General features: G+C 48.7%; 1 protein-coding gene across 11 annotated transcripts in view; it reads left to right on the top strand.

Moving 5' to 3' along the window:
• EPB41L1 (erythrocyte membrane protein band 4.1 like 1) overlaps positions 1-26,790 on the top strand; it is a 124,593-nt gene that overhangs the window by 73,646 nt on the left and 24,157 nt on the right. For 4 of the 11 annotated variants that reach the window (XM_041732811.1, XM_041732810.1, XM_041732806.1 and 1 more), the window contains exons 6-14: positions 2,439-2,514; positions 5,008-5,226; positions 7,497-7,584; positions 8,671-8,823; positions 10,084-10,181; positions 10,419-10,594; positions 13,306-13,454; positions 14,354-14,389; positions 16,861-17,043. In XM_041732811.1, the coding sequence (XP_041588745.1) occupies positions 2,439-2,514; positions 5,008-5,226; positions 7,497-7,584; positions 8,671-8,823; positions 10,084-10,181; positions 10,419-10,594; positions 13,306-13,454; positions 14,354-14,389; positions 16,861-17,043 (1,178 nt within the window). Of the gene's footprint in view, positions 1-2,438; positions 2,515-5,007; positions 5,227-7,496; positions 7,585-8,670; positions 8,824-10,083; positions 10,182-10,418; positions 10,595-13,305; positions 13,455-14,353; positions 14,390-16,860; positions 17,044-20,543; positions 20,649-24,578; positions 26,544-26,790 lie in introns of all 11 variants that reach the window. The other 7 variants (XM_041732803.1, XM_041732804.1, XM_041732802.1 and 4 more) reach the window with 3 other exon arrangements.

Raw genomic sequence — 26,790 nt, 5'->3', positions numbered from 1 at the left:
GCCGAGTGTGTGGTTTGAGGAGGACGGGAAGCTTAGAACGGAGAAGCAGATAACAGGATCCTTGGAGCTCAGCATCTTTCCCCAGAGCGGGGAGTCGGTCCCCCATCTCGGCAGCCCCGGCCAGCGCAGCCCAGGCGGGGGTGAATGGTTGCCACTGGTGGCCACCTCAGGTCATGGAGGAGAGGTCCTGCCTCCTTCAGTAGAGCCACAGTCTCCATCCCTGCCCCTGGAACTTCTGCCCATTCATCTTTGTTCTGCCTTCTGGAGCCCCCATGAAACAATTTTTTTAAGATTTTATTTTTAAGTAATCTCTATACCCAACATGGGGCTCAAACCCACAACCCCGAGATCCAGCATCACATGTTTCACTGACTGAGCTAGCCACGCACCCACCAATTTTTGCTCTTTTCTTTGTGACAACTCCTCAGCTTCCTGAAGGGGAGGGCATCATGAGTCCTTGTGTCCTGGGCTTCAGAGCTGGCTATATGTCCTCCCAAATCTCTGTGCCTGTCAATGAGGGCATGGTGGGGGGTGGGGAGGCACCTCTCTGGGCTCCTGCTTTTCCTTGGCAAGTGGATTAGTGATTCATGCCTCACAAGGCAGGGTGCCAGTTATGTGTGGACAGCACCCAGCACATAGTAGGTGCTTCCCTGACATAGTCTGGTGTGTTGGTTGAAAGATACGGGAGTCAGACTGCCTGGATTTGAATCTTGACTCCAACACTACTTACCTTTAGGGTTGTTGTACAGAGTAAATGAGCTCTTATGTGCCCCACATCTGTAATGGTGCCTGCACATAGCAGCACCCAGTATATATTATCTATTATTACTATTACCATTATTATTATTATTACTACTACTACTACTTCTACTACCACTACGATGACTACTACTACTATTATTCCTAAGACAGGGTTGCTCTCTTGGTGGCTGCTTTTTCTAAGTCAGCTGTGGTCAGGAGCTTGGCTTCTGGGGTCGGATGACCAGAGGTTACATCCCCGTTCTCCACTACTGATTAGCTAGCTCAGTGATCCCAGGAGGGGGCTTACCCCCTCAGAATCTTCATCTATAAAAAGAAAACTAGCTCAGGATTGTTATGAAGATCAAACTCCTATATGTGTACATATAGTTCTTAAAAGTGAAGTGACCAGCACTTAATAAGTGCTGGAGACATTACAGCTGTATGGGGGGTGACGATGACCACAGGGACAAGTGACAGCATGGCCTCCAGCCTTAGTGACCATGCTCTTCCCGGGCTGGCCCTTGCTTTCTCACATTGTCGGGGGCCTTTTCAGAGCCCCAGAAGTGGTCTAGATTGTTCTAGATTGGAGCCTTTCCCTAAGACCTCCTCTCTCTTGTGTGGTCATCCCTTCTCGTGGCTTGCAGAGCCTATTTCCAGCTAAAGCCTCAGCCTTTATTTCTGTCTGTACCTATATGTGTACTATCAATTGCTTGTATCTCAGTATGGAAGTTAACATTTATCCCTGTGAAATCCCTTTGCTGCTTTCCATTCATTACGTTTGCCTTTTCGGTCCTGCCTAGAACCCCATTCTGCCATCAGAGATGGAGCCGACCCAGCAGAGGGCAAAATCTTACAAAGAGTGTCCCTAAGAACAATAATCTGGCAGGATGCCCTATGAGAAATGGACACAGCAGGTCAAATAAGTTTGGGAAACCCTTAAATGCACATGCAATTTACAATGGCTCTGAGAAGTCCAAAGCTAGGGAGCCCATTTATTTATCCATTTATTTTAAGATTTATTTATTTAAGAGTAGAGAGAGGCAGAGGGGGAGAGAGAATCTCAAGCAGACTCAGCACAGAGCCTGAGCATGGAGCCTAACTTGGGGCTCGATCCTGAGGCCCGAGACCATGACCTGAGCTGAAACCAAAACCCTGACACTCAACTGACTGAGCCACCCAGGTGCCCCTGGGAGCCCATTTAATGCGACCTGTTTTCTTACCATGAATGTCCTGTAGCATAGACTTTGGTGTGGAGGAGGGAGCACAGGCTTCAGAGCCAGGAGGCTGGGGTCTGTACCCCAGCATTGCTGCTTCCTAGCTGAGTGATCTTGGGCTGGCCACTTTACAGCCTGGGCCCCAGTGTTCTCATTTGCAAAATGGGGATAGTCATCAGACTCACTCATAGGATTGTTGCAAGGTTTACTGAAGCGTTGTTTGTGATCACCAGTAGACCTGGCATGCACCATTGGTTTTCTTTCTTTCCACCTTCCTTCCCACTGCTAGGTCACAAGTCTTTCAACTTGGGCCTTACTCTTCTCATCTTTCAAGTGGGAATAATAGTCCAGGTTTTCTGACTGGATTGTCCCAAAATTATAGATATGAGAAAACTTTGAGAAATTGCCTGTGGGATGGTGCGTCTGGGCTACCCACTGTGGGGGATGGGGCCTCTCTGATTGTTCTCTTTCTTCTCCTCTCAGGCAGCCCCTGGAATTTTGCCTTCACAGTCAAGTTCTACCCCCCTGACCCTGCCCAGCTGACAGAAGATATCACAAGGTGAGGGCTGTGGAGGGGTGGGGTGGGCATTCTAGCCACATGACTAGGAATGAGGGCACCTGGTGCTGGTAGGCATGTGGACAGTAAACGATGGCAGTTGCAAAGTCAGATACCCAGCGAGGCCAGATAGCATCAACAAAGGATGCTGACTCTGTGCAAGAGGAAGTGATTCAAACACAAGTGGTCAGTCACAGCAGACTGTCCACTTCAGAGGGGGAGGCATCCCAGGCAGCATCAGGATCCATGTCATTGATTGACATTGAAATTCAAGAGGACATGTGCTATCTCAAACAATTGCTGTTCAGCTCCAGCCATCCCTGCCACATGGGAACAGGGCCCCGTTGTTGAGGTGGAGCTAGATATTTGAGAGTAAAATCCACAGTTTTAAAATATTGGGACTAATTCAAACTTTTTAAAAACATGGTGGAGGCCATCTCTGGATGGGACAACCCAAACATGTCCGAAGGCTGATGTTCTGAGTGGACCACCATTTTTGACTTTGGGGATAAGGAGGGAATAGAGCACAGATGCCTTTGCATGTAGGAATTTGGTCCCATGTGCTGTCCTGTGTACCTGTCAGGCATGTGACATCCCCGACCCATGGAGGCAAGTCTGGGATGAACCATCTCATTGTGCCTCAAGGCCAGTAAATAATGTGGCCTGGAAGGAGGGGCAAAACATTTTTCTTCAGAATGAGAACTTCTGTGGGTCTCATCCTGCCTTTGGAATCAGAACAGTGAGAGGCCCTTCTCTTTATCTAAGCCCCTTCCAAAGGGATAGTCTCACTTCATGATACCCGGGGGCTGTGTCATCCATGTGCTGAGCCCGGAATTTCACCAACAATAAAATGTGGGCATGGAGTTATTCCTACAGTAGGGGAGGGGCTCCTAAGCCAACCTCCTTCTCCCATTGGGTCCCTCCTGAATGTTGGCTGCCTGTTTGCCAAGCAACGGGCCACAGGCACAATGCCAGCTGGCCTTGGGGGATAATATGGATGTCCCTGGGATAGACCTGAAACCTTGGCCTCATTAGCCCTGCTCTAACCCCTAAGGTCATCTTGGGTTCAAGATTCAGCAACAGGGTCTCAACTTCATTTCCAAGAAGACTGAGAGCTATAGAACCAGCTGAGTCTCCAGTCTTACCCACTGGTATTTCTTCTCTTTGTACCACATCCTGGGTATTGAGCTTCTAGGGACACCAGGAGGGAAATTAGCCCGGCTTAGCATGGGTGACCTCAGGGAATGGGGTGGTAGTAGCAGCTGATTTAGTCAAAAATATTCAGGCCCGAAATAAGCTGGTCAGAGTGACAAATTGATTGAAATGAAATATTGGTCAGAGTGTTTGGCAGTGATCTTCAAATTTTTAGATTTGAACAAAATGCCCTTAAGCCCACTCTTAATGCCTGTGATGTTTGAGCTGCTACTGATGCTGAGCCTAGACCTTGGCCCTGAATACGCACTGAGGCCACATATACTTTTTGCGAGAGTTTTGTGCCATGGAGCAGTAAAAATTATACTGAGTAAAAACCACTTAAAAGGAAAAGAAATAGGCGATTGAAAACAATGGTGAAACATGGCAAAATGGGCAAGGACACATCCTTGGCTAAGAACGAACTGAAACTTTTTTTTAAAATGCAATTAATTGAAAAAGCAATAAAAATAGTTTAAAATGAATCTAAAAATTGTAAAAGTGTGCATAAAGTTATAAAAAAATCATATCCTTTTGGTTGGAAATGTTTCTTTTAAAGCAATTTGTTTTTAGATGATTCACTTAGAGCTGGAGGCAAAGTAAAGTTTTGAGAAAACATTGGTAAACAGGTTTGTCCTGGCTGTAGAATGCAGTACAGAAGTTAAAATGAATGAGATCAGGTGGTTTGTGCTGATCTGGGAAAGACACTAGACACATAGCTGGGTGTGAAAAAGCAAGCTGTAGAGTCAGATGTATCATTTGATACTGTGTACATGTTAAAACCCATGAATCAAAACACATACATTTCTGTTTATCCATGAGGGAGAAAGGTCTAGAACACCACACGAATAATAGGGGTGACCTCTGGGGAAGGGGATTAGGGCTGAGAATGGACATCAAGAGGAAGTTTAGAATTATCTCTAAAGTTTACATTTGTTCTACAGTAAGAACATAATTAATTTTATGATTAAAAATATATAATATTTTTTAAAACTGACCAGCAAAATAGTCCTATTTAGCTTGAAAATGAGTTAGAAATTTAAAATATTCCCACAGTAGGAAAAAAAAATTCCTCAAAGTTAGAAGTTAACAAAATGCTTAAAGCCACATGAAATGGGACAAAACCATCTTTTAGGACACACTTACATTATCAAATGCCTGAAATGCCAGTGTCTAGGAAGGTTCCTAATTCTACCGAGCTAGGTGTTGATCAGCTTGGTTCTGATGGGTGGGTGGGCAGTGGTGCTGAGGGCATCTAGGGAGGGAGGGGGGCCCGTGCCCATGGCCACTCTCCCCTGTTTCCAGATACTACCTGTGCCTGCAGCTGCGGGCAGACATCATCACGGGCCGGCTGCCCTGCTCCTTCGTCACACATGCCCTGCTAGGCTCCTATGCTGTGCAGGCCGAGCTGGGCGACTATGATGCTGAGGAGCACATAGGCAACTATGTCAGCGAGCTCCGCTTCGCCCCCAACCAGACCCGGGAGCTGGAGGAGAGGATCATGGAGCTGCACAAGACGTACAGGTTTGGGCCTGCGCCCAGGGTCTCCCCTGGCTTCTCAGCTATTGGCGAGGGCCCCAGGTGCTGTGCTCTAAGTCCCTCACCTGGCTTTGCCCCCGACTAGAGGTGCATCTGAGAGTAAATCATCTCATCCCACTGCATCTATATCCAGTGGGAATGGTAGTAATTATCTGTGTGACCTTAAATGACCTCAGGTTCTTAAGCTCCTGTATGGGTGTAATAATTCCCTGCCCTTGGACTCTGAGGATCAGTTTTTTAATCTGCCAACTGGAGAGAATCATAACTATCATGTGCCCCTGGGGAAGTGTCCTGATGTCTTGGTCTTGGTGTAAAGTTCAAAAGCTTGCGCTCTGAAGCCAGACTGCCCAGGTTCACATTCTTGGCTCTGCCACTTTCTACCCAGGGAATCTGGGCAGGTCATTTCACTTCCAGGTGCTTGAATTTCCTCATCTGTTCAGTGTGGGCGCTAATAGAACCTGCCTTGTAGTGCTGTTGGGGGCTTCATGGCACATAATACAGACAACATGTATTCATTGTTGCTCTGTGATCTTAGGGGTTGAATAGTTGATTGCGCAACACAAAGCACCTTATTCTAGGAGTTAGAAATTGACTAACCTGATGGGTCACTGTAGGGCTTGTGATTTAACTTATCAGTCCCAATTTCACTTGGATATATACGGCTTTAGGTTATCCATGTGACTCATGGTTGGTATTTAGGGCAGGAAAATTCATTGTGCAGGATGTTTGGCATCCCTGGGTGCCAGGCACTAAATGACACACCCTTGCAGTCATCATAACAACCCCCGAGATGTCCCCTCCCCCATTCATTCCCAAATGCTGCTGTAAGGTCGGTACCACCCCTGAGGGGAGCCCCTGGAACTAAATGGTCTCAAGGATCCCTTCAGTTTGGAAGTGCTTTGGGCTCCAAGGCCAGGGTTGTTATGGGAACCCAATGTGATAAATGACAAGTGCACCGTAAACTGTAAAGTACTGTGCATGTGGGAGGGAGCATGGTGAAATTCTCTCATTGCTAATGAGGATAGGAGGCCCATGGAGGGTTGTGTCCTGGGGGCTGCATCTGGAGAGGAGGCCGAGGGCCAGATGTAGAGGGATTGTGTATGGGGGTGGGGAAGAGAGCCTGCTGGACTGTGATGGATTGCTAGGTCCCAAGTGGCAAGTGTCTCTCTCAGAGACTTGCATACCACCTCTGACTGGTTAGTAGTGGCTGTGTTGAGCGGGATACTGAAACCATACAACTGGTTAGCAGTGTCAGCCCGAGCTTGGGAGCAGGGGGTGAAGGCCTGCCTGCTGTCTGTCACCCCGGTCGTAGGTAGCAAGATATGTTAGGTATTTGCATGAATCCTAATAATTCAGAAAAAGAAGCTCATATATGGGCTGGAGAAATGCTAATGGCCATCCCTTTAGCTTTGACAGCACTTTTAACTGAAAGCCCTTGGACATCTAGTGTCCAGGTGTCTCCCAGGGCAGCTCACTGAGGCACACAGAGCAGAGCACACTGAAGCCCCAGGGATACATAAGTGAAGTGGTTGGGAAGGAGCACACACTGGAGCCACATTGTCTGGATTCAAGTCCCAACTTTGCTACAAAGGCAAATTATTCAGCCTCTCTGTGCTGGTTTCTCTATAAAGTGGGAATAATGATAACCCCCTACCTTACAGAGGATTAAGTGAATTCATGCACGTGAGGTGTTTGGAACAATGACCAGCACATGGTGTTCGCTAAACAGTAGCTATGGCTAAATGGAAGATGTACAGTTTCCTGGCAGCCAAGGCAAAGAAGGAACTTGATTATATAACTCTCCTGTCAGAAAGGACAATGTGCACCTGCTCCTCAGGCAGGATTAAGTGGTTTCTGATACAAGATTCTGAGAGAAATCTCTTACGTGGGTACTAATTTAGGAGCCCCTGGGTGATTATAATGAACAATGGCTTCGCAGTCATGGAGAAGCAGAATTTATGGCTCATGTTTAAATCCATGGTAGAATGAAGCAGAAATTCCAACTCTCGGCTCATCCCTTGAATACTTGCTGGAGGAGACAAGATTGGACCTGAGCTTTGGCAACAGGAGGGGGCTGGGTAGACTGAAGCAAGGGCTGAGAACAGAGGGGAGGGACTCGGTGAGGCCTAGCCACATGCACACTCTAGAACATTGCTGTCCTAGAATTACAGGTTCTGATCATGGCCACCTTCAATCAGCAAGACTTAGGCCAGGGCCTTTTCCATGGCTACCTGTGATCATGTTCTTTCCCTTAGGGGCATGACTCCGGGAGAAGCAGAAATCCACTTCTTAGAGAACGCCAAAAAGCTTTCCATGTATGGAGTAGACCTGCACCATGCCAAGGTACTGGTGGGTCCCAGGGTCCCCCTAGCACCTATGTGTGTCCCTGGTGCTTCTAGAAGGCTTGTGCTAGACTCTGTTCCCTCCAACCTGAAGCCTTTTATATTCTTACTTCTCTTTCCTCAAAATTCCATAACCCTTTATTTTCCCATAATCTTTTAACTTTTCTATATCCATATTGTATTATGAACGTATTTGTACCACTACTAGATTGGGAGCATTATGAGAGAAAGACATAGGCTTTCTTTTATTTTTTACCATGATGTAATTTTATTTATTTAGTTAGTTAGTAAGCTAAGGTTTTTTTATGTGTTCAAATTCAATTAATTAATATATAGTGTATTATTAGTTTTAGATGTAGAGTTCAGTGATTCATCAATCTTATATAATACCCAGTGCTCATTACTTAGTGCCCATCACCCAGTTACCCCATCTTACTACCCACCTCCCCTCCAGCAACCCTCTGTTTATTTCTGATGATTAAGCATTTCTCATGGTTTGTCTCCCTCTCTGACTCTGTCTTGTTTTACCTTTCCCTCCCTTCCTCTATGATCCTGTTTGTTTCTTAAATTCAGCATATGAATGAGATCATTTGGTAATTGTCTTTTTCTGATTGCCTTATTTCACTTAGCATACATAATACCCTCTAATTCCATCCATGTCATTCCAAAGGGCAAGATTGCCTTTTTTTTACGCTGAGTAGTATTCCATTGTATGTGTGTGTATAAGTGTGTGTGTGTGTGTGTGTGTGTGTGTGTGTGTATGCATACATACACACCACATCTTCTTTATCCATTCATCAAGACATAGGCTTTCATTTATTTCTGTATCCTTAGCACATAGCACATGGCCAAGCACCACATCGGTGCCACTAAACGTTTGTTGGTGAATCAAAGATTGAGGGATTGACAGAGAGAATGATCAGACCTAGGAATTGAGTGAATGAATGAATGACTATGTGAGATTGGCCCGGGGGCTCCCCAGCCTGCAGGCTCAGACCCTGATCCTGAGGGGTCATCAGAGAGGGGTTTCAGGCTATATGGCATGCATGGACCCTGGCCTGCCATTCCATGGTATCTTCTCATGCAGGACTCCGAGGGCATCGACATCATGTTGGGAGTCTGTGCCAATGGCCTGCTCATCTACCGGGACCGGCTGAGAATCAACCGTTTTGCCTGGCCCAAGATCCTCAAGATCTCCTATAAGAGGAGTAACTTTTATATCAAGATCCGCCCTGGGGAGGTGAGCTTGCCTTAGGAACCCCTCCGCACTAGAATTGGCTATAACAGCTGAACCTGGGTTTTTTACATGGGGTGCTGGGGTACTGTGTAAGGAGAGAGCACTCTTCTGCTGGAGGCCTTAGGTACATGCCTCCACACATACACCACACACAGACACACACACAGGAGCACACATATAAAGATAACCACATATATTCAGGTTATATAGATCAATGAATGCCTGTCCGTTCTTATCCATGTATCTGCTTACATGTAATATTCGAGTATGTGCACATACCAAAATTCACAAACCTCCCCCCCCACACACACACAAACATGTGTATGTCCAACCTCCACATCTCACCCATCAAAAAGTCCATTGGTTTGTACCTCTAGAATAAACGTACCCATCTACTTCTGTCTTTCTGCACTGCCCCAGCCACCAACAGCCTCCATCTCTCACCTACATCTCTGCACAGGGCCCTTCCCCATCCTTATAGCTCCAATGCTGTGTCAGGCCATTTTCCCCATGACTACTAAAGAGAGATTAATAGTCCCTTCTATCAGATCACATCTGATGGGATCAGATGACCATCCCCCACTCCTGCTCCTTAAACCTTTCAAGAGCTCTCTGGCTCATGGGCTACCATCTGAACTCCAGATGTGGCTGCCTGCCTCTCCCACATATCTCTGCCCCATGCGCACTGTGCTCCCACCCCTTTGGCTTTCTCTGACATTCTAGAATGAGCCAAGCTCTTTCGTGCCTCCAGCTTTTTGCTTTTGATGTCCTTTCTACCTGAAATTCTCTTCCTTGCCTTCTCACATAGCTGGTTTCTTCCCCACCCTTCTTCACATAGCTGGTTCCTTCCCCATCCTTTGGATGTCTGCTCCAAGATCACTTGTTTAGAGGGCATCCCCGGATCACCCTTTCTAAGATAGATCCTGATCCCTGCACCTGTCCAGGTTTTCTCTCACATCACACAGCTCTGTTCATTCCCTTCACGCCCCCTTATCAGTGTCTGAAATGATCTTGTTTACTGATTTATTATCAGAGCACCCCTTGCCCGTCCCCAAGAATCTTCCATCTTGGTCACCATGGTGTCTCTTGCTTAGCACTGAACCTGCCGCTGAGTAAGGGCTTAGTCCACTTTGTTGAATAAATGAATGAATACATAAATAAACAGGCCAGAGTCGCACATGCCTGAGAAGAGATTCAGAAAGGATAGATCAGTGGTGAGAGAGTCCAGGCCTTGCTTCTAACTCCCCCTCCTTGGTTTTGCAGTATGAGCAGTTTGAGAGCACAATTGGCTTTAAGCTCCCAAACCACCGGTCAGCCAAAAGACTGTGGAAGGTCTGCATAGAGCACCACACGTTCTTCCGGTGAGCCTGACCCTGGGGTGGGGCCATGGGGGATGGGCAGAGGCTGTGAGTGTATATATGCAGGAGAAGGAAGTAGGAGGAAGGGGCCCTAGGAACCCCTCACTCCCCAGGTCTCTCCCTTTATGGATTGCTTTGAGCTGTAGCTGATGGGACCGTGGGGTGAAAGGCCAGCTGTAGTCCAGCCTTGGGCCTGGCAGTGTAGGCCTAATCGCCTCTCCTCACGTACTCCCTTCACAGGCTGGTGTCGCCTGAGCCCCCACCCAAAGGCTTCCTGGTGATGGGCTCCAAGTTCCGGTATAGTGGGAGGACCCAGGCCCAGACCCGCCAGGCCAGCGCCCTCATTGATCGGCCTGCACCCTTCTTTGAGCGTTCCTCCAGCAAACGGTACACCATGTCCCGCAGCCTTGATGGAGGTATGCCCCAGACTGGCAGTTGGGAAGTGTGGTGTTTAGCAGGAAGTGGGGGTGTGCTGGCTTCTGTGGAATGAGCAGTGAATGAGGTGGGCACCTTACAAGTTGATTTGCACCAGGCCAGGTGGCCCAAGGGCACTGTTGCCCTGGGGCAGCTCTTGGTGGTCTTGTCCAGCCTATGGCATCACTCTCACTGGAATGGGACCTTGCCACTCTCTGGACTTCCTCAACTTCCTGAGGCATGACCTCTTGGGGTCCCAGGTTCAGCCACATGGTTTTCTGGGTCCCCTGCCACTTAGTAATTCACAGATTGTCATCATACCAGGAAAATGGTATAGTGACTGCAGTGTGGAGCTGGTGATGCTTTTCTTGAGTGGAGGCTGAAGGGTTGGTTTTTCCCAGCCATTTCTTTTGGTTCTGATGAACTGATTGACATCTAACCATGTGGTGCTCTCTACTACCCTCATGCCTGTTGGCATTCACAGGTGCCCTTTATGACAATTGACCCTACATTGTCCTATATTGAGCTAAGGTTTCTCAAAACATGGTCTGTAGACCACCTGCATCAGAATCACCTGTGAGCTGGTTAAACATGAAGATTCCCAGGCCCTGGTCCAGACCTGAATTGGCACTCAGGGTCCAGGACTCTCCCCAGGATATGCACACTGGAGTTGGTAGGAGAGGTTCAGAAGCCATATGAGCATTGGGGAGATTGTTAGATCTGAGTTCAGATCTCAGCCTCCATATTCAGTAGCTGCTCTACAGATCAGGAAATGGTCCATAAATATCCATACATGAATGGATGGGAGGTCTTGAGCAGCTTAACTTCCCCTGTGCCTTTTCTTGTTCTGCAAAATAAATAATGCCTATTTTGCTGTGTTATAGAGAGAACTAGACATGATAATGCCTCTGTAACACTCAAAAAATGTTCCTGGCACAGAGAAGGACCTTAATAAGTTATACCCAATAATAGTTTATTGTTGCCTTTAGGTTTGTAGAGGGTAGCTTAAGAGGTGGTAGGGACTTGCACAGGGGAACAGTGAGGGGGACAGTACTCCTAGAACACATCGGGGCAGGCCTAGGCAAGTTAGTTCTGCTCAACAAATATTTTCTGAATGTTAGAATAAGTGTGGCCCTTTCCTTTGGGGAGCTCATAGAATAGTAGATCTGCAAGCATTTAATGTGATTCAAGCCATGGGAAAAGTATGTACAGAATAGAAGAGCAGCCGTGAGGAGAGTGAGATTAATTCTGTCTAGGAGGGCCAGAAAGGACTTTGCAGAAAAGACAACTGGGCAGGGATTTTGAAGGATACCTAGGAGTTTTTCAGGTGATCAGGAGAGTCTGATACTTTTCCTGCCTTTTCACTTCCTATAAAAGTGAGACCTGTCCCAGGATTCCTTGACCATGTTTGGAGGACATGCAGTTTTGCAGAGGTCCATTTGAGACTGAGGAAGCTCCTTATTCTCCTTGAGTGGGCACAGGGATGAGAGCTAAAACTTATGCAAAGGGAAAGTACAGTCTCTCTATTCTCCCTTGCAACTTCCATTACTATACCAGAGCCTATATGAAGCCCATTTTGTACAGGGTAGCATTGGTCTAGAGCTGGTAAGGCTCATCCAAGGAGGATCAGAAGCCTGGACTCTAAACCAGGAGACCTGGGTCCTTGTCCTCATTCACTGAAAGGTCATCAGTGGGATCTCTCCCCTCTTGGAGTCTCAGTTTATCCTTTGTAAAAGGATAGTGATTCCTAGTCTAGCCATCAACACAGAGGATTGTATGGATCAAATGAGATAATGTGCATAAAAGGGCACTTTGCAAAGTGAATATATATGAATAGAAAGGCTAATTATTCTCATTTAATCTAGGCCAATCCCAAGGCTAATCTAGGCTCTGATCATTTTAATTAAGTGTTTTCTAGCCATTTTATCCCCCAGGACATAATCCATGGACATAGTCTGGGTTATGCCCAGTGCCTAGTATAAAGCCTGTCATTCCATCTTTTTCTTTCCTTTTTTATTTATTTATTTATTTATTTTTAATTTTATTTTTTCATCTTTTTCTTTCCTATGCAGAAAAGTACTTTGGAATGCCAGTGAGTGAGAAAGATATTGCAGGAATCCCCTTGAATTTTCCCTAATTTATAAAGAGTTTAAATTGTTTGCAAGTCTCAGGACTTTAGTTTTCACTAGTAAAAGCTAATCTAACAATATCCATGTATTGCTAAATAATGGTCGAGTATTCATCACAACCATGTCAACAAAAATATCAACATTTGTGAAACAGCATTGAATTGGCTCGCTCTGTGCCAGTCTCTCTTCTAAGTATTTATACACATAAGCTTATTCATTCCTCCCCCAGCTGTTTGAAATAAGTATTGTTTATAGATGAGGAAACTGAGGCCCAGAGAGATTACGTATCTTACCCAAGGTCACACAGCCAAGAAGAGGTGGATTTGAGATTTGTTTTTGTTTGTTTGTTTTGGATTTGAGATTTGAACCTAGGCTCTTGTGCTGTAGAAGTCAGGAGGGGGTCTGGGGCTGGGAGGCAGCTCTGCCTCTTGCTATGCTTGTGACCTAGACAAGGCTACCCCCTCTCTGTGTGCAGGCTCCTTATCCCCAACGTGTTGGGGATGCTCCATTCCAACCGTGGTTGGACAGGTGGCAAGACTGAGAGAGGTCTCACATGGCCACCTGGCCGTTTCTGCCCATTTTAGCAGAGTTCTCCCGCCCAGCCTCTGTTAGTGAGAACCATGACACGGGACCTGATGGTGACAAGCCGGAGGAGGATGGCGAGTCTGGGGGTAGGAGGTCAGAGGCCGAGGAGGGAGAGGTCAGGACCCCTACCAAGATCAAGGAGCTAAAGGTAAGAGCTTGGCTTTCTCATACCCTCTGACTTGGGATCAAGAGGCTGATTATGGGTCAAGCCTCAGCCTTGGCGTTGAGGTGTTCCCAGCTGTGGGGGAGGACCCTCATTATGGGATGGAAAGGGCCTTGCCCCATATCTCCTCCCCTGGTGTTGGGTGGTAGGCATGCTGCCCTCCCTGCACCCTTCCCCTCTTTTTGTCCTACTTCCCCACAGGGGGACTCTGTCCCTTCAAGGATCTCGGCCTCCTCTTGCCCACTCTTAATTTGCCCCTTTCACTATGTTCTGGGTCCTCGTGGCCCCCTTCTTTCCCAGAGCCTGATGGGATGTACCTGTGGGTCCTCACAAGGATGAGGTCTGAGTATGTCCCCCTCGTGCTGCCCTACGCATTTCCTACATACTTGTGCACACGCTCATGCAGGCACACATGGCCTCAGACTGGCATGCATTCACTCATAGTTGTTTACCTCCCTTACTGTAGGGGTCACAGACCCAGTGTGCAAACGTCATGCATGCACACGGACATGTGTGCACATGGGTATTAGAGCATATTTCCATTATGCAGTTGTAGCGTAGAGCACAGGCCCCTGAACACACATGCTGACCACAGAAGCATGAATACCCAGAGCCCTCCTGTCCTATCTACTCAGTGTGACTACTTGCTTTGCCCCCCAGTCCCCTTCTTCACCTCCACCCTTGGGCCAGCTCCCTGCCTCACACCCCACACCTTCTGGCTACCTCACTGCCCCGTGGGTGGTCCACCAGTGTGCCTGGTCTCTGCTCCCTGGGAGAGAGCCCTTTGGGCTACCTGCTGCACTGTACTGGGCCAGTGCAGTGCCTCTAATCCATTTGCTCTACTGACCCTGCTGGTTCCTTCTCCTTCTCCCACATCTCGCTAGCCGGAGCAGGAAACCACGCCGAGACACAAGCAGGAGGTACTGCATGGGACGTGTCACCATTTACCCAGCCATTCTAATCCGCAGCTCATTTGTCACCATCCCATAGTCCACCCCAGGCTCCTGTCCTGGCACCATCTCAGTTTCAGCTTTGCCTCTACTTGAGGCCATCCTCCTCCCCTATAGCCACCCCCTCCCTCCACCCCCCCTCCCACTCCATATCCACCCTTACTGCCCCCATCCCACCTATCGAGCTCCCTGCTCAGATCCCACCCCCTAACCAACTGGTTCTCCCTCCCTCCTTACCCCTCCCTCTCTCTAACCAGCTTTATGCTCTGCCTCTTCCTACCACCTCATGCTTGTTTCCCAACTACTGACCATCACACCTGTGTCTACCAGCTCTTCTAGGTCATTCCGTGCTTTTATTGGTCTCATCTCCCCTGCCCCCACCCAACCCCTTCCTGAAACTCATCTCCCCACACCACCGTTTGGTCATGCCTCCATCTCATCTGTGTCCTCTGTGCCCTTGCCCCAGCTTCTTTTTGTATCTATTGGCAACCAAAGGTGGGAGTGGGGGTTGGGTAGGGAGGGAGGAGCCTCAGAATGTTTCTGCCTCTTCTCACACCCCAGCTGTTCCTCCCTCTGCATGGGGCCTGCTGCTCCAGCTTTGTCTGGAGAGCCTCTTATTTTCTCTTCCCTCTCCTCTTCTTCCTCCCACTGTTTGCTTCTCTCAACTTATTCCTCTGTGTTGATGACTTCTTCACTTTCACACAGTCCCCAACTCTTCATTTGAACCTTCACTGCAAGAGACATGGGTTAATGACTTCTTCACTTTCACACAGTCCCCAACTCTTCATTTGAACCTTCACTGCAAGAGACGTGGGTCTGTGGTTAGGCCTGAGGGACAGAATCAGGGGCTGGGGCATAAGGGCCTGGCCTTGGCATCCCCCAAATTGGGTTTCAGCCTCTTTGAGGGTCATTGGGTAATCCCCCTTAGGCCCCAGTCCCCCATCTGTACAGCAAGACATTTGGACTAGGTTTCCCCAAAGCCCCTAACCCTAACCAAGGATCCCAGGGTTCCACTGCTCCCTCTTGCCTTCGGGAATGCTGTGTGCCCACAGAGCCAGCATGGCAGGTTCAGGATCCAAGGTCACAAGCCACATCTTGGATCCATTGCAGCTCAAACCCCCCACTCCCTTGTGCAAACTCTATCAGGTTTGACTTCTCAAACGTTGCTCTGAGGCAGTTCAGCTCAGGAGGGATATAGGAAGTACAGACAGATGTCTGGAGGGAGAGCAGAAGCCTCAATGGCATCAATTTCCTCCCTGAGATAACTCATGAGTCAGTCATAGCGGATCCTTGGGTAGCAGAGATAAGACCAGGGAAAGATTTTAGCCTTTTCCAAGGGCAAGCTTGCCTTCCAGGTAGTTCTTCCAGAATCATCTGATTTGACTTTATAATAAGCAGAGATTGTCCATTTCTTGTCCTGAATTGAGTTGACATGAAGCCTCAGACAGCCTTGTGGATAAAGGCACTTGAGCTAATAGCCCCCCGCCCCGCCCTTCCTGTAAAAGTAGGCTGATCCTCACTTGACCTAGAGGCAGATTACTGTATCACACTGCACTGGCTTGAGCTCAGACTTGGCAGTTTGATGGGGGACACGCCTGTGACTCCAGCTATACCCAGCTCAGGTCTTGTGCCCAGCTTGGGACTTACCTCCCTTCTTCCTGGTCTCCATTTCTCCTGCTCCCCTGAATACACTGCAGCTCTCTCTTTTCTCTGTCTGGCCATATCTCAATCTGTTTGTTCTTGAGGAGTTGGTATCTGCAAAATCATGGGTGGACAGGGAAGGGAGTGGTTCATGGTAGAGGATGCCGAACACGGTCTTTTCCTGGCTCCTGTGTGGAAGCAGGGCTCATTTTTCTGAGTGTTCCTGGCTTTAGGAATATCTGTATTCTAGGCCCCCTCAGGGCCTGAGCAACTCCTCTGCTTGGCTAAGAGGGATCTAGACTGGGGATCCTGCTAAGCATCATGATCCAAAGAAGGAACCAGGACCCTGGGAGCCAGGGAGTGAGCCAGAGTAGCCCAGTGAACAGGGTTGGCCAGTTCTCACAGTGCCTTGGTTATAACCAGAAGGAAGTCACGTCCTTGCCCAATTGACACTGGACACACAGCACCAGTGGGAACTCACCTAGTCTTATGGGATTTGGATTGCCTTGGGTGTTCTGAGGCCAGGAGTCAGGCAGGGGGTAAGAAAAGATGGTGCTTGACAAGAAGCCTCTTCTTAATCTTAAGTGTTTTTTGCTCCTCTGTTTAATCTTAATTGCTTTGTGCACCTGTTGAGGCTAATCATCTCTGTCCCGTGTGGCTCATGGGGTGCATTGAGGGTGAGATAGAGTCATGGAGGGGAATTGCCTTGCTGATGTCGGGCAGCAATGGCCACAGTTACCATCCCCTGCTCAGAGCTGTCTGTTCCTCTAACACCTGTTGTCCTCTCCATCCACCCCTAGTTCTTAGACAAGCCAGAAGATGTCTTGCTCAAGCACCAGGCCAGCATCAACGAGCTCAAGAGGACCCTAAAGGAACCCAACAGCAAACTGATCCACCGGGATCGAGACTGGGAGCGGGAGCGCAGGCTGCCTTCCTCACCCGCCTCCCCCTCCCCCAAAGGCACCCCTGAAAAAGCCAATGAGGTAGGTCTCACCCTGAAGCCCTCAACAGGGGCTTTGGGTAAAGAGGGTCTGGAAGGTAGCTCTGCACTGACTTATACTCATCCTCCACACCCGTATGTCTCCCCCAATTGCTGCATGAGGTGATGATGGGGATGGGGAGGTGGTGGTGGGTTAGGCTGGGAAAGACAAATTCACTAAATCTTGGAATCCTTGGCATCCCAGGGACCACCTTGAAAAATACAAAGGACTTGCCGTGGCTTGGTATATTCCCCTTCCACCAGCCAGAGTATAATGGAAAGGTGTGTTTATTAGAAATGTAGGTTCTGGGGCCCCATGTCAGACCAACAGAATCAGAGTATTTGGAGATACAGCCCTGAAATCAGCATTTTAAACAAGTGCCCCAGGTGATTCTCATGCTCACTAAAATTTGAGAATCCCAATAGTTGTATCCAGTAACCAGATCCTTTAGTGCCTATTGTGGAAACACAGATGGGTGGTGTGTGTGTGTGTGTGTGTGTGTGTATGTGTGTGTGTGAGGGGGTGTTCCCTCCTCGAAGGATCCTCGGAGCCCACTAGAGGGGAACAGATCCTCCGAGAAAATCAGAGCTGTGCCTCTTGCTTCAGAAAAGGATCCCACAGCCATCTGCCTTTCGGAGTGGAAAGCATGGGGTATTTTCTCAAATGAAAAAGAGATAAAGATAGGATCTTGAGGATTCCTATATTTATAATCCCAAGCTATTATTATTTTTAGCACTGCTAAATCTTGGTGATATTTACCCTCACTTATACTTAGGTGTTTTCTCTCTAGCACTGCTGCTTACTTGTCTCAAACCTAACTGATCTAGACTTATACCACCTAGGTTTGAATTCTGGCTCTGATTCCTGCTAGCTGGATGAATCTGGGCTTGTTACTTAACCTCTCTGAGCTTCCATTAGGTAGAGATAATAAAAGTACCTACCTCATTGGAATGTTGTAAGGATCCTGGGAGAGCAAACATAGAATGGCTGGTAAGGTACCTAGATGCTCAATAGGAGTTAATTATTGCTTAATTTCAAGAGTTCTGGGACTCACACAGAAGATTAATTTCAAATCAGAACTGCTTTTTTTCTTTTTTAAAAAGATTTTATCTATTTGAGAAAAAAAGAGGGAGAATGAGCGTGAGTGGGTGGAGGAGCAAAGGGAAAGGGGCAAGCAGACTCCATCCTGTGCAGGGAGCCCAGTGCAGGGCTCAATCCCATAATCCTGAGATGACCTGAGCCAAGATCAGGAGTCGGATGCTCAACCTACTGAGTCACCCAGGCACCCCCCAGAATTCCTTTTAAAGTTGGAAGGACCCTCAGAACCTACTTGGTTCAAGGTCATCACTCTACAGATAGGGCACTGAGGCCCAGAATGGGAGCTTACTTGTTCACTCTGTAGCTGAGAGAAGAGGGCTACAACCTGCTTGTCTTACGTCCAGGCCATTGTATTTGCTGTTAAATCACAGCTGCCTGGGAGCAAGATCAAATCATGTGAAGACCAGGATAGAGTCAACTGTGTGTGTACTGATCTGCTTGGTGATGTAGTCATGATCTAATGAGGGAATGTTTGATTGAATCAGCTCTCCCCATGACCCTGACATGCAGGATAACAGGGCCTTGTCCAGTGAGGCTGCTATGATAGTTCCCTGGCTGGTGATTCACAAAATGAGGGATGCTTTGAGGGTCTCTAGATTCAGTGCCATTGAAGGAGGGCAAATGTGTATCTACCGAGGGCCTCTGTGGTCACCCCTGGTAGGTACGAGACCCTGAGACACTGGACTGGGCCATGGGGACTGGTCTAGTGATCCAGGTACATGCTCCACTCCTCCTGTCCTGAGAGACTTGACCAGAGTGGCCTGGCTGTGGCTGAGGAGGGATGCAGTGGCCTTTGAAAGGGTCTGGCTCCAGCAGAGAAGGGCAGGACCAGCCAAGGGGAGCTGGGCTGGGGAACTCCTGGGCACCTCAGAGCAGCCTGGCCTAGGAGTGTGCCCCACCTGCCGGTGATAGCTGGAACTGCTGGAAGATGGGTCTTCCTCAAAGGTAGGGTCTGTTCCAACCCTTGCCCCTCACTGTTGCCCCAAGAAGTGTAGTCCACTGCTAGAAAGAGAAAATTCTGGTCCAAGAACTCACCTTGGAGCTACGGACCATTCAACTGGTTTCCAGGGCCAAATAACATTTAGAAAGAGGCCTTTGAAGATTTGGGAATGGGGAGAAGCTGTAAATAAGGACTGGACTGGGTTCTTAGGTGAGTGGTATCACCTCTCTGAGCCTCATTGCCTAGTCAGTCCATCTAAAGAGGGACCAGAATTGCCATTCCATAGCATTACTGGGAAGGCTGAGTGAGATAATGAGTATAAAAGCGCTTTATAAACTAGGAAGTACTATACAGTCATGGACCATCACTGATAGTGACTGGAATTCCTGATTGGACTTTGCATTTGGCTCTTCCACAGGGATGTGTCATCAGAGGCCCTGGTAGTTTCCTCATATATTATTGGACCTCATCTAGGCCGAGGAGAAAACAGTGGGAACTTAAAATAAGGACTCCAAACTTTAATTTTTCTAAAGGATGTATTTATTTATTTATTTATTTATTTATTTATTTATTTATTTATTTGAGAGAGAGAGAGAGAGAGAGAGAGCACAAGAGCCGGGGGAAGGGCAGAGAGAGAAGCTGGCTCCTTGCTGAGCAGGGAGCCCGACTTGGGGCTCCATCCCAGGACCCTGGGATTGTGATTGGACCGAAGGCAAACACCTAACTGACTGAGCCACTCAGGCTCCCGGGACTTCAAAACTTTAAAGAAAAGTTCCCATTTGCCAAACCCAGGTTTTCATTTCAAAGATAATTTTTGAAGGGCTAAGAGCCAAACTGCAGGATTGAACATGGGCTAAACCAAAGATGTCCAGGGCAGACTTGGAATCGAGTCTGAGTGACTTGGCTTTACAGCTTCTACATTGAGAACCTCTTGAATGCAAGCGGTATGGCTCCTCACGCTCTTCACTGAGGGCAGTGAGAAAAGAGTCTGAAGCCACGTTATTGAGGCAGCCCCGGTGGCTCAGCGGTTTAGCACCACCTTCGGCCCGGGGCATGATCCTGGAGACCCGGGATCCAGTCCCACTTCAGGCCCAATGCATGGAGCCTGCTTCTCCCTCTGCCTGTGTCTCTGCCTCTCTCTCTCTCTCTCCTCTGTGTCTCTCATGAATAAATAAATAAATAAAATCTTTAAAAAAAAAAAAAAAAGAAGCCACGTTACTGACTGGCAGCTGACCGTGGGCTTCCTTTCCTTAAAGCTCCCCTCTCTCTCATCCCACTGGCTCCTTCCTGACCTAAGCCACAAACCCTAAGGGTGTGGGATTTACAAAGCTGGGCTATTTACGGGGTCTGTGTGTGTGTGTGTGTCTCTTCTGCTTTCTTCCTGTATCTCCCTTTCTTCCTGTCTCTGTCTCTCCTTCCCTTCCTCCCTCTTTCCCTTTCCTCCGGCCCTGGGCCTCCCCTGCAGTCCCAGAGGACCCAGGACACCTCTCCGCAGGACTTGGCACCTGAGCCTGGGACGGCCACAGGCTGGGAAGTGTTCACTCAGAAAAGCCTCGCAGCGTCTCCTGAGGTTACTGTCGGCACTTCCCCACCCACTCAGCCACCCTAATGGTCTCAAGAAAACCCTTTCTCTGGGGTGAGGGGGGTGAACAGGCTCTGCCATGCAGGTGGGAGCCGTGGGTAGCCCTTGTGTCCCTATGCTGTGACAAACAATTGTCCCCATCTCAGGGATCCATAAAGGGCCGGCCCCTTCCTCATCCTTTCTTTCTCAGGCATCAGGCCTGAGACCATATTCTGGAAAGAGAGGACGGTCTGAGTCTGGCTCTGGCATCAAAGGGGAGGCTGAAATGATCTCCTTCTCATGGGCCTTCCTGACTTGAGAGGCAGGCTCTGATGTCTAAACTTGGGATCAGGGGTCATGGCACCTTAAATACCTTCTGCCCTGAGGTGTTTTCTCCATTCAGACCTGTTTTTTCCATTCAGAAGCCTGAGTAAGGTCTAACAGTGACTGTTTAGAAGATGGCCCCACATTCATCCTCCACCTTCATCTTCTCTAAACTCCTCATGACAGGCAGGCAAAAAAAATGGGCATCTTGCTCCAAGGGGTTTCCTTGGAGTTGAAGAGATGTGGGCCAGGCAATTGTTCTAATGAGGAGAGGAGTTATTTCTGCACCCAGGATGGCAGCAGGTAGAGGGCTCTTGGGACTTGCTGTGTCCTGCTAGGCATGGAATCCAGGCCCAGGAATGGAGGTCTGCATCTTCCTCTGTGCCTACAGCTCGTAGGCTATCAGGATTAGAGGGTATTGAGCCATCATCTGGGTGGAATTTCCTTCCCCCTGATATCTGACCCTCCCGGTTACACGTAGTATGTATGAGGGCATCTCCCTTTTTTAATTCCCATGGAAAAATTTTCTAGTTGCTGAAAATGTGCTGAAACTGTAAAAGAGACATGAGTCAGCGACATACATGGTAAAACAGAAATCACAGTTCTACTCTGAATTTTTCCTCAATGTGAACCTAAAAACAACTATCAGCACTCTCTCTTGAGATGAGTTGGACAGGAGTCAATAGCATCCCAAGGTTAGGGAAATAGTGATGCCTTGGAACAGAGAGATAAAGTAAAGGACAGGTGCCTATACTCTGGAGCGGGAGTGATGGGCAACATGCGTCCTTCATCAGCATCCCTGCAAATTATTTATCCAGCCCCTTCCACAGAGGTGGCTCTTGCCATTCTTCACAGGGGATCATTTTGGCTTCAGTCATCTATGGGAAATTTTCACATTCATTTTCATATGAATTAAAATCTGCCCATCTGCCCTTCTGAGTTACCTGTTTGGGCCTCGCTCTGCCGGCTGCTGCCTGAGGATCTGCTGGACATCCTCCTTCAGGACTGTGCCTCAGAGTTCAACACCTCCCCTCCCCCTGAACACTCCTTTCTCCAAAGGTTTCTTCCAGAGCGTGGTTTCTAGAGGGCTCCTTGTCCTGCATCCCCTCCTCTGGGTGTCTCCTGTAAAGAGCAGGGCCCGAAATGTGACCCAGAGCCCTGGGTCAGGAATGAACAGCACGGTGTCAGCAGAACCTCCTGGCTGGAGATTTTCTCCTCTTGGTTACTTGTGTGGGAACAGAGCTGCTTGCCCTCTTCGTCCAGCTTTGGCTCCTAGCCGCAGTACCTCCACCCCTCAGAACAGGGGACACTCAGAGCTGGCAATGAGGGTCCCCTGGCTCAGTGGAAAGAATGATTGTGGCACTGCCAGACATGATCCCATCTCCCATCTTGTAATGGGGTCAGGATGGCTTTTGGACCAACCCCCAGGGATAAGTGCAGCCCCTCCAGTGCCTTGGTGCCAGTGAAGCTTTCTCTTTTTTGTTCAGTTATTTTTTTCTCTTCAGGATTTTCACTTGTTAAAAGCAGAGCCTCTTCTTCCCTCACTGCACCCTCTGTGATCTGTGCAAGCCACTTCCCCTCTGGGAATCTCAATTTCCCCTTTTGAAATAAGGGCAGTTGTACCTGCTTCACAGGTTGCCACTTGGATTAAATGTAATAACTTTAGACAAAAGGCTGACCTTGTCTGGCACAAATTAAATATAGGTACCTGTTTCTTTTTTTCTTCCTGCAGAGCCTTTCTTTCTATACTGTGCTAGTTCCCACCCCACTCAGCCTGATTTCTAAGCTCCTAGTTTCTAGAAACTAGTTTCTAGTTAGACTTGGGGCAAGAATGTTCCAATAGGGGTCTCATTGACCATCTTGGGCCACCATTTCCAGGCTCATGATGTCAGTACATGCTGAAATAGGAGCCATTGAGGGCACCTGCTTCCTCGGTACAAGAGAAATGAGACCTGGTTTCTATAGGCTCTGAAGGACTTTGGTCTGGGATGGTTCAAGCAGTGTCCTGAGGCTTAGCAACCCAAAGTAGAATCCCAGAAACCTATACCTGGGCCTTCAGCCTTCCTCTTATCTCTCTTACCTCTTTAATAAGGTTTAAGTCCCTGAAAACCATGGACATTTTGCTAACATGGATTGAGAGAGTGGAGGTGAGAGAGTTTACGATGCTCCCTGATCCTTCAGATCTCTTGGGATCTGATAGATTCCTCACCAAGTCATAACCAGAATCAGAGCCCAGTCCTTCACATCTCTCACCTCATGTGGGGAGCAGTTTCTGGCACATCTTCCCATGGAGGTACTTCCCAGACGTGGGGTCAGAGACTGGATTCTAGACCTGTCTTTGCCCCTAGCTTACTCTCTGACCTTGGACGTGGTGCTTACCTTCTCCAGACCTGTTTCCACATCTGTGTCACGAGGGGTCTGAGTCAGAGCAGTGATTTTAAAGGAGGGCGATACCTTGGCACCCGGGCAGCCAAGGCCTCCAGCTCCAACGTGGCAGTCCATATTTGGCTTACATATTGAACTTCCATTGAGATTTTTGTGAAGAAAGTCTTCTGAGGCTGCAAGATTAGAATTCCAAGGGCCTTCTGGCTTTTTAAAAACAATTCTGAAGTCTGTCATTCCTCCTAAGTGTTGTTTGAAGGACTCTGGGAGAGATGGAGGCCTGTTTTCTTGATAGTTTGACAATGCTACACTCTTGTTGGTGCTTTTGACCAATGATGACTCCTGCATTTTTAGATATTTTCCTTCAGTGATGTCTTCTGGTCAACCCTTTTCTACTCTTTCCATGGATTTTGTTATATTTCTCCAAGAATAGGCCTTCGTATTCTTTTCTTTGGGAACGAACCCTGCAAAGTTCAAGCTATTCAAGCCATTGTGGTGACTAGTACTGATCCCTTCAGCTGGAGATTTGGCATTTTTTCATTCTAATCTCTTTCCTTCCCAGAAACTCTTATAGAAAAGTCAGATTTCAGGCTGTGGCCTATGGAACTTAATCCAGTGCTTCCCCTTTTGACATTAGATCATAGTTGGGATCCGTGTTCTATAGGCTATGAGATAAGTTGGCAAGGATCCCAGGCATCCAAAATCAGGCAGTCTTTTTCTGACTCTTATCACGAACTAGTTGTGATGTTGGGGAAGTCACTGACCTTCTGCAGGCCTCAGTTTACCCATTTGCACGGTGAGGAAATTGGACCAGAGGATGTCTTAGGAGTTCTTTTTGCTCTAACATTCAATGATTCCATGTGATGTAAGTTACTTTCCTCTGTGACAGTGGCAGTTGTGTTATTAAAAGAGGAAGAGGAAGAGTCCTGGCCCATCCATGGATGTCCATTGTCCCATGATTAACATGGGGAGGGTGTGAGACCCCATTCCATTTTACCAAGTTGGGGTAGTGTTTGACGGGAGTTGGTAAATATTTGTAGGGTGCTTTAATGGGAAGGAGATCTTTAATGAGGCTGACTAGCATTGTCATGCCTTTCTCTCTCCCCAGCCAGTTCTGGGGGACATGCTGACCTTTTGGTGGTAGATTGGTCCCTTCTTACAGAGGAAAAAGTGACCCATTCTTCAGGTGCCTGATATTTCATGTTAACTCTTCTTGCTCCAATTGAAACACAGGGTTCAGAGCATTGGGTATTTATAGAAAGAGAGTACACTAGGCCAGAAGAACGCCTGAAAGTGGCCACCACGCAGCAGGAAGGAAGTAAGACAGGCCTTGAAGATATCCTTGCTGATGGCAGACTCTCCAAGGTAGACGTCCTGGTGGACAAGTTCAAAGTTGAAGTGGCCACAGAAGAAACAGTGGGAGTGAGAAGAGCAAAGACCCAGCAACAAGGAAGAATGATCGCAAGTCCTGAAGACTTTGAGTCAGTATGGGAGGAAGGCCCCTGGGTCAGGAAAGGCCCAGGAGGGGCCTCTCTGGCTGCAGGCTGCACCCCGGCAGAAAACCTCCTTGAGGGCTCCCAGTTGAGGGTGGGCACTGGGGAGGCAGCCATCAAGAAGCGCTGGATCTCAGGTGGTCAGCTGGAGGGCCAGATGGAGCTGAGGAAGGAGCTGGAAGAGTTCCAGGCTTGGGGAAGACCCGCTGCCTCAGGGAGCAAGTCAGCAGAGGCTGATGTCCCCTCTCCAGCCTCTGACAAGGGAGGACTCCAGTCGTTTCTGCTGGACCCAGCCCAGTCAGAGGCCAGAGGTGACTCGAGTGATGAAACCGAACCTTCCTTTGCAGAGAGGAGCTTCTATCTGAACTATGGAGAGAAAGATTCTGAAGACCAAGTCCTCCCACCACCCCTGGAAAAGAGGGAAGAGCACTCAGATGCCCTTCCTGTTGATGACACCAGGCTGGAGCTCTCAGACAAGCTCACAGAGAGCTCTGAGCTTATTTCCTTGGACCTACAGGACTCTGCTGCAGCTTCCAGCAGGAACAAGGATGAAGAGGGTAAAACCCACACAGCTTCCTTAGAGGAAGGGGCAGGGTCCCCCAAAAACCATGGAAGACTAGATGGCCTGGAGGCCTCTGTTGAGCAGCTGGGGAAGGGACCTTCTCCAGAGCAGACATTTGCTGAGGACTGGGAAGAGGCTGGGCGGGGGGTGGAAGGAGAATGTAGCCACCCAGCATCCAAAATAGGCACAGAGGAAAAGGCCGAGAAAAATCCCCCCACAGGATGGAAGAACCACTCACCCCACAGAGGAGGGGGCATGTGCCCAGACCTCCCAGCCTGTACCCTTCCACAGGCTGTCCCTCCTAATGATGTCAGGAAGCCAGCCAAACCAGACAGAAGCAACTTCCTGCCTCAAGACAGGGGACTGGTTCACATCCAAACAGGAGAACCTGCGATGGAGGACAGAAAGGCCTCAGCGTTTCTTCAGATGGAGGTGATCGCCCCCCTCCCGGCGTCTCCTGGTCCTTTTCAGGCTCAGGCAGCTCCAGAGGAAACCTTTCCAAGCCCAGCCCCTCGTGGGTCAGGGGAGCCTCTGCAGCTTTGGGATCGGGATCCTTTTGGAGAACAGTCTCCTGTGTTTCTTAAACATGCCCATCCTTTGAAAGAGATCCCAGAGCCCAAGGACCGAATAGGACCACTCGTGACCCCAGATGGAGGTGAGCGCAGGGCACCTCCTGTTGCCAGCAGAAAGCCCAGATTTGTCTCTGAAGAAGCTGAGGGCGCTGTACCCCCTTCAGGGAAGCAGAGGGAGATGACCTCTTTCCAGGCCAGGGGCCAAGAGGGCTCCCTGGAAGATATTAGCAAGACCTCAGTGGCCAACAAAATTCGGATCTTTGAGACCCATGGAGCTGAAACTCGCCGAGCAAGTCAAGGTGAAACAAGGGCCCTAATAAACGAGTTGTCTTCAGAGGCCTCCACGGGTCAGGTAGAGCAGCAGCGGAATAAGCTTTTGGACCTGGGCTTCGTCCAACTCCAGCCCCCAGGAGACTTCACTGGCCCCAAAGCCACCCATTCCTCAGTAATGCCACTGGCTACCAGACACTTTAGGGAGGACACATCCCACCAGGAAGGATGCACGGAACCGGTGTCCCCTGATTCAGGCTGCGAAACAGCGCTGGAGGAAACCCCTGGGGGAGCTGGCCACGTGAGCCCCTGCCCCACCACTGCCCCCCAGCTGGGGGAGCGGACCGCATGCTACGTAGCTCTGTAGAAGCATGTTTCAGGGGCCCCTCGTCATTACTGCGATCAGAGGCTGCTTGTCCATTCCTATGAGTTATTTTCCCTAAACAGGCCCGAGCATAGCCCAGGCGGAATGATGGGTTCATCTGCTTGGCCCCTGTTAGCTTAGCCACAGAGACCCTCAGCTTTTGGTGTGACCTGGTGCCCAGAGG

Source organism: Vulpes lagopus, chromosome 18 (genome assembly GCF_018345385.1).
Source record: "Vulpes lagopus strain Blue_001 chromosome 18, ASM1834538v1, whole genome shotgun sequence".
NCBI classification, from domain to species: Eukaryota; Metazoa; Chordata; class Mammalia; order Carnivora; family Canidae; genus Vulpes; species Vulpes lagopus.
Note: the sequence above shows the minus strand (reverse complement) of the source record. Positions and strands in the feature narration are given on the sequence as shown.